Source organism: Cynoglossus semilaevis, chromosome 2, assembly GCF_000523025.1.
Source record: "Cynoglossus semilaevis isolate Cse_v1.0 chromosome 2, Cse_v1.0, whole genome shotgun sequence".
NCBI classification, from domain to species: Eukaryota; Metazoa; Chordata; class Actinopteri; order Pleuronectiformes; family Cynoglossidae; genus Cynoglossus; species Cynoglossus semilaevis.
Genome location: NC_024308.1, coordinates 7412292 through 7420574, shown reverse-complemented (window position 1 = coordinate 7420574; position 8283 = coordinate 7412292). Strand labels below are relative to the sequence as shown.

Here is an 8283-nt window from a genome sequence, read left to right as displayed (position 1 = left end):
GCTGTCTCCCTCTCTAGCGCCTCACCTCCACCTCATGTTTGCAGCTCAGATGTTTGGCATATTTTCTTGGCTCAAAGTTCAGGGACCTCGCACTGAAGGTTTATGGCGAGAAAGATTTCAGCAGCATGGCTGCTTCAGGGAAATGAACTGCATAATGTATTTCCTCACTTCTGTGAAAGTGAAGTACAGACGTAACTGCAGTACACGCACCTGTTGTTTATACTGTTTGCAGTATTTTTTACAACAGTATTGCACTTTTTAAAACCGGAAAAACTTCGACATTTACACCTTGAGCAACAGTATTGCACTTTTTAAAACCGGATAAACTTCAACATTTGCACCTTGAGATATTTATATTTATATAATTATAAATATTTTTGATAGTTGTCTACCTTTACAATTTTAATAAGTTTTGCTTTTCGTAAAACCATCTTACACCAACAACGTCCCTACGGGATTTATAAAATATTTTTCCGATTTTTCTTGATCATCCTTACCTAATTACATGATACTAAGCCCCCTTTTCTCAGTGTGGCATCAATACGCTTCCGTAGAAAACCATGACCAATATTGCGTAAGTAAAATCTCATTTTGAGACTGCATGGACTCCTCTGCTTATTCCTCTTACCCTGGGTTGTCAAAGCTGTGTGGTATTAGCTGAAACGCCGAGAGGATTAAGTCGTCTGAGCTGACAGCAACTTACCTACACAAAACCAAATTAAAGTAAAATACTACCGATATAGTACCGATACCGATATATTCAGCCGTTTTTCCCCAAAACTGCGGTAAACATATCTGATCCCACAAGCAATTCCAGCATATTTGGCAAAACCCAAGCACTGCGATATCGGATTTCCATTATCAAAGGAAAAACCGATAACGATTCTTACAGATAATACATGATTATGCAAATATCGGTTGGCCGATATTATTGGACATCAGTATCAGTGATTCCCACTGTGTGGTGTGCCGTCGAAAATTATCCAATGTTACTTCTTTGGTCCCAAAACTATTATTTGTTTATTGCAGTATTTTTTCTTCGTTGGTCAATGCGTGACAGGCAGAGTAATTAAATCATTTTCTGCTAGGTGGCAGCAGATGGCTATGAAAACTAAAAAAGAATAATCAGCTGTTGAAGAAGATCTGTTGAAGAAGATCTCTTTCTTCAATTCCTTCCAGTATATCAGCGTGGTTTTTATCTAAACAAAAGATTTCAAGATATCAAGACCAAGATTAGTCAATTATGGGGTCATTTAAAGATTATTATATTTCATTACATTAACTTTTTGTAAGATTTTTGTCACAAAACATGCAAATTAGCACTGGTAAATTATATTCAAAGCAATGTTGTATGCTAAAAACATGGTTTCTTGAAGGCCTATTTATAATTTCCACCTGTGACCATTTCATTTTAGAAGCTCTTCACATACAAGGTCTTTTTATGACTTTATTACTTTAAAGTTGATGTTTTTTTATTACTATAAAAAAAACAAAAACTATAAACTGCCATGATACACTGAGCAGTCATTTCATTAGCTCTGTATAAAAGGTGTTGACAAAGTCATAATGAATACAAACATTATACTTTTGTGTTTATTTATGTCAAGTGTGTTTACTTTTTCTTCAGGTTGATGAAATACAGATAGAAAGAGCAGTAGGAACTCTTTGAATGTGTTTTATTATTATTATTGTTGTGATTATTATTATAATAATTATTATTATAGATTATAAAAAGCATGGTTCAAAACATTGCCCTGTGTTATTACCATCTCTTTCCACCTATGTTGATAATGTGAGTTAATCTTCTCTTCTGGAATGCGAGAGCTCCGACCGCTCCCATTGAAATTCAACACATATTTGTCCCTGAAGTGTGAATTAAATGTTCTTGGAGAGCAGCGAGAGCCAGGACTTTAAATTACCACCTTCACTGGTAGCTGTGAAAGCATTTCAGCAAACAGCAGGGAAAACAATCCCCATCTCAGGGGGAGAAAAATGCTTTAACCTCTGCAGGAAATTGAGAAATGTGGTCCTCAGCAAAAAAAAAAAAAAATGAGGACAGCGATAACTTTAGCAGCAGCAGTCCACTGCCTCTCCTCTATTCCCGACCGTACGATGGTTATTTGTAATCCCAGAAAGTGCGGCCTCTTACATGATGGATCACTGTCAATTACGGCACTGACACTTTTATCTGAAGTGTATCTTGAGTAATCCTCTCCTCTTTAACCTTGCATCTAACCCTTGTCCTCGGTGGCAGCTCAGGCCGTGGCTTTGAGAGCAGGCGAGACAGCAGAGAAAGGAATGAAACAGACTTCACTTGAACCTTAAGCCATTTGTTTGCTGTTGCCTCTGCAAGGAATGCACAGAGGGATGAGCTGCTGAAAAGCCACAGTGGGTGTATGAGTGCACATGCACTCTTTGTACCTGCCTAACTCCACACACACACATTTTGGTTCATTATAACATTGGTAGCATAGCTGTGGCTATGTTTTCCAAAGTACTACTTTCTTTTGACATACTCTTGAAAAGGGCCCCAACATGTCACTACCTCCTTCCTCCACCTCCTCCTCCTCCTCCTCCACTCAGTAAAACATGATAAGCATCTGTTATTTCTCTGCAGGAGCCATGTAGGCACTGACGCCCCAGCCTGCCTGTGAGACTGACTGACTGACTAGTCTCTGTCTGGGCAGTTATTCACAGGTCAAATCCTGCAGGCTGAATGATGTGTGTTTGTGTGTGAAAAAGAAAAAAAAATGACCGTGATAGTTTCACATAAGGGATAAAATGCTGACTAAATCAGGACGGACAATAACCATTTTTCAGAGTTGTCACTGCAGGGTATGAGCAATAACCTCATGGGTAGTGGTGGTGGTGGTGGTGGGAGGGGGAGGAAGGGGGAGGAAGGGGCAGGGAGGGCAATATATCAGCACAGCATCCATGGTGGAAATGTTTTGCATACTTGACAATGAGATCCTGACTGGAGATCCTGACCCTGTAGAACCCACGGAGCTGAGGAGGATGGATGGTCGTATGGAATGTTAGACTTTGGAAAATGTTGTTTTTGGCAGCTGTGGGTTGTTGTCACTGTGATAATGGTATTTTTTTTAATATATAGTTCGTTAAAATGGTTTCCTGCTGCTGCTGGAAATAGTGGAATCTTCCAGTGAGGACAAGGAGGCAGAGAAAGCTTTCCAACAGACAGTTCAGAACTGGAACTGCCCTGCAGTGTTCTTAAACAAAAACGTTCTGCTTAAGACGACGTCCAGGGCCGGCCCCTAGAGGCTCCAGGCAGTACTGCATGGGATTTCATGTTTGTTTAGAAATATCTTTTGAATGAACCTTTAAATGTTTTAGCTTTTTTTCCCTGTTAAGGTGCAGTTTAGTACATAAGTAGTACATAACTGTAGGTAAAGTATTGTACCATGAATATTTGAACATACTGTTGTGTTGTATAGTCTTTCAGGCATTTCCATCATCTTTGACAGATCTGAGCGTTATGTCCTTGTAACAGGTTTTTATCTACTAAAGTTCCACGTGTAATAATCCTACAGTTAAAGAACATCTGAAAAGAATAAAGTTTTAGACTTAAGCTGAGGAAAGGACTTAAAAAACGTCCTTCAAAATTTTATTACGCCTGCAGAAGTGCATTGACATAAATGCAGGGAATTGGAAGCATAAAATACATTTTTTCATTTCTTTTTCTTTCCAATTTTTCTCACTTGCCTAAGGACTTTTGGTGTCGGACAGACTCTGTTGTCGCCCGCCATCCGTGTAAGCAACCCTAATTAGTTGGCAGAGATTAGAATGACACAGATTGGGCAGGAAAGTGGAAGAAAATGAGGAAGTTTGGTTCTCTTCCTTTTCCTTATTCTCCACCAGTCACTCACACCCTTTGTTAAAGGCAGTGGCAGAACATCTGCTTAGCTGGCCTCCATTCAGATGGCCAGGCCACAGAGTGTGTGTGAAAAGAAAACTGTGTGTGTGTGAGAGAGAGAGAGACTGAGAGAGAAAGTGAAGCAGTGGGTGGATTTTATGTGTGTTTATGCGTATGTGTGTGCACGTGAGTGTGTGCACATGAGTGTGTGTGTTGTGATATGGGGCTTTGCAGCTGTTGGGGCTCTCCTCCTGATGGCCGCCCATTGTTCCCCCTCTCTCTGTGTCTCTGCCTCTCTCTCTCGGTCACAGCCGGTTTATGGGCCTTCCCTTTTTCTCGGTGCACACCGCAACTAAATTTATGTCTTTGGACACAAGCCTTTCTCAGGGTATAAATTAGGCCGAATGATTTCTGTCAGCGTAGCGTTGCCAGGAGCCTGCTGCTTTACGTTCCTCTCACATTATTGTCCTTGCCATTCACTCATATTTTACCATCAAAGGAAAAGAAAACCTACGTAAATTAAACTTCTGTTATATGTCCCATTGCATTGACATCCATCTGAGTGGTTGGGATGTGGAACTGTTTCAAGGCTGTTACAGATTTCATTATTGTGATTTTAACACCAATATTTTCTCAGATGTTTTTGTTTTTGTTTTGGACAATTAAATCTTAGTAATTGATGAATAACACGGCAGCGGTGATCAATAATCGTGATTAACTCTCACTCTGAAGGGACTTTTGAGCCAAGCTAAAACTATTTAAATCCAATGCTTGGGAAAAAACATTGCAAAGAACTTGTAACGTAACAGGACATCAAGGTTTAATCTATGAATTTACCCCAGAACATGATAAGTGTCACAAAGGACAATGTTGTATTTCAGAGATCAAACCTTCACTGAGAAGTATCTGTGTGTACATGTAGATTTATATAAATTAGACTTTGCAGTCTGACCATGTCCAGGACATGGAACAAGATAACAGGATTCACACAGATAGCATCTCCTTGGTTATTTGAGTTGGCGTGCTTCCTCTCTCTCTCTCTCTGACGTTCAGAATGCATGTTTGATGCTACTATTCTATTACACTGGAGAAATGCGACACATGACATGACGCTTCTGTCTGGACAGACTTTTTCCTCCTCTTTTCTGAAGAGGTGATGTAACTTCTAAGAAGTTCTTAGGTGGTACAGAGGATTGGAAAACTCATGTCAGCCTCAAACGGGGGAACTTTTGGAAATATGCTGCTGTAATCAGTGGCCACAACCACAATGTTACCGAAAATTGCAATATTAAATTTCTGTTTGACCACGATTGGAAGATTCCTCTTCAAGCTCCATGAGAGACCAGGAGACAAGAACCAGTGGTTCATGGAAGGTAGCCCGCATGATATTGCACCACATGCTGTTCACGCTCACTGGCGTGGAGACTTGTGTCACCATAACACAATATCAGTAAACAGTTGGAGTGACCAATGGGAACTTGAGGTGTGATCCTGTCAGTCATGTGATGGAATTCATGAAATAGACCTATATATGTTCTTTAGACCAGTGGTTCTCAAACTGCAGCTCGTGTAACTCTGGTGGTACTTGACTCCCTCCAGTGGTACGCAGAGAAAACTGCTTGTTTTTAACTATTGGTTAGGTCATGTAAAAATTTTGTGTAAATAGCAGCTACTGCGGAAATAGGAACCAGATGAATCAAGAGAGAACTTATACTCTATGGTCCTATATATGTGCAACTAAATACATTCTGCTAACAGCGAGCTCACAATGCAGCAAATATCTGCCCTATAGGCAGAAATGTTTATTTTTCTTCTGAGCTCTATGCTAATAATTTGTACATTTTATAGCCTTCTGTGACTGTGACTGTGTTAGCATTTAGCTTAAATCACTGCTCTCTTGTAAAACAGACGGTGACAGGTCAGCTCGTCGTGCTGGTGTCGCCCCCTGCTGCAGCAGAAACAGACAACCGGGAAGCATTTCCATAAAAGCTGTGACATTTGGCTCTCGCTGCGTGAAAATGTCTGAAGTCAGATTGAACTCAGAGTGAAGCAGGTGTTAGCAGACGCATCAGTAACAGCTCCTCTGAATAGCTAACAACCATGCTTAAGGAAAGCCTTAACTTTCTACAAACGTGTCGGCAACAACCGCTGACACTTGTCCAGTGTTAATGGTAAAAAAATGTTGTTCATATGTCATGATTGTCAGTTATTTACTGTTGTTCAGATGCCATAATAGAGTCCAGATATGACAGAACCTCAGTGCATTGACATATCAGAGACTTTTTGTTCAATCAGAGCTGATTGTTCTGCTGATTATAGTGTAACACAAGACCAAGATGTTCTTTTCATGAAACCAAGATAAGGTCAGCCATGTGTGACGTCCAGTGGGACGGCAAAAATGCTTTTTTCCCCGTAACATGATCTCAATAACACAAAGAGGCTTCAGTCCAGAAAAAATGGTTGCCATTCAACAGCAAATAGCAGGCAGGAATTTAAGTTTTTACACACAAAGAGCACTTTACTAAACCCTATTTTTCTAGGAAATGTGCAGAGGGAGTTTTTCTTAACATTGATGAAAGTGACCACTGCTGGCCACTGCTCAGACTAGTAGTCAAAAAAGGGTAGTCATGTGTTCATAAATATAGCTGATAAAAATCTGTGCTGCGGCTGTGTAGCACCAGAGACACATTTCAGACAAGGCCAGGCACATACCTGCAGGCTGGAATTTTATCAGAAGCATTTTTACCACTATTTCATGTCAACCTGTGATGACAGATAGTCCAGGAGTTCCTCTGATCAGTTAATGCCTCCATGGTGCATTTTTTAATCTCCTAAAAGAACACTGTATCTGCACCCACTTTGTAATCTGTCTCTTAATTGTAATACTACAAGGACAACCGTTCCAGTAAATTATATTTTATTGTCATTGTGTTTTAGGATGAGCAAACAAAGATTTATCATCATTAAGAAAGATATCAACAAAGCAATAATACAGAACAATGTTCCAACTCGGTATTGATGGTGAATATACAGAAATATGACTTCACAAATATAGATATGTGGAAAGTAATAGACATTATACACAAAGCTCAACAAATAGTATTTGTGTTTACTTTAAAAAAATCAGTTATTGATCACCATTATAATCTCTACAACGTGATGTGGGTTTTAGAGAATGTGCAATAAAATAAGCCAATGCCCAAAAGAGTCACTTTTAGAAAAGTTACATGGCGCCCTCTTGTGTTTACAAGTTGAAAAAACACGCAGTTATTTAAAACTCATTGTCCTCTGACGCATTTATTACCGGAAAAACAAAAATAGAGATGCTATTTACAGTCTCCGGTCTGAACAAATATTAGTGAATCGAACTGTTCTTTCTTTAAAGAACTTTTTTTAAAAATACTCACAAATTTTCCAAGTCACTGAATTCACCGTATTTGTTAATAAATCAAATAAGTGTTACGCAAAATACAAAGGAATAAAGAAGAAACACATTTCACACTAAGATTTTTCATTTTTTGGAAAAATAAAAGCAACAAAGACAACAGATCACAACTAATTTGGACTTTAACAACTTCACCATCCATGTTTATGTGGCACCTCTTTCATATCAGGCCAGTAAAAATAACAAACAAACAAAATACAGTGTACACACTGTAAATCTCACCCCAACACATCAGTCCTACACTGTTGGCTAAAAACAAATAGCTCCTTTCAGAAATGCTGATAAACTTTGAGAAAGCAGCTTATTATTTGTCAACACAGGCAGGGTTCCTTATAATTTGGAGTTCTTAGTACTCCAGTACAGTACTGTACCATACTGCAATGGAGTACTTTGCTTTGTATTATGGACAAATTAGTTAATACACAGTAAACCACTTTTCAGATGTGGGTGGATGTTGCTGTAGAAGAAAATACATCAAACAAAATCCAAGGTCAGTCCGCTTTTTGCCTGAGGATTCTCTTCTCTTCTTCCACAAAATTCTTGTCAGACGTGGCTTGACCCAAATCTCTTTTCCTCTTCTCCTTCTGTCGGAAAGTCTCCACTCGACGTTTCTTGGCAGAGAGGCCGGATAGATCTGTTTCTCCATCTGATCAACAGAGAGGTGAATATCACAAACAATAGAAAATGAACATAAAAAGCATCAATCATGTTCAGGAGGTGGCACTGCATTTGTCTTCCATGGTTTAAACTCTCTGATAGGCTTCAGGAAGAAAAAAACAGTGATTAAATAAACATTTCTTTTACAAATTCTGTGACAATAATTTTTCGCACTTGTGATCAGTGCTGCAGGAAAGAATTATTTAATATACAGTATTCTGTGTTATTACTAATTAAATCTGATCAACAGGATATTCACTAAGTCCATCTCAACAGTCCCGTCCTTACCTCTTCAGGGGCTTTGACAGCC

General features: G+C 39.2%; 1 protein-coding gene across 1 annotated transcript in view; it reads right to left on the bottom strand.

Annotated features, from left to right (window-relative positions):
- Positions 1–6771: 6771 nt before the first annotated feature.
- Positions 6772–8283, bottom strand: part of c2h1orf52 (chromosome 2 C1orf52 homolog) — a 2510-nt gene continuing 998 nt past the window's right edge. The window contains exon 3 of the mRNA XM_008334174.3: positions 6772–7962. Coding sequence (XP_008332396.2) covers positions 7808–7962 — 155 coding nt within the window. The 3' untranslated portion in view covers positions 6772–7807. The remainder of the gene's footprint in view (positions 7963–8283) is intronic.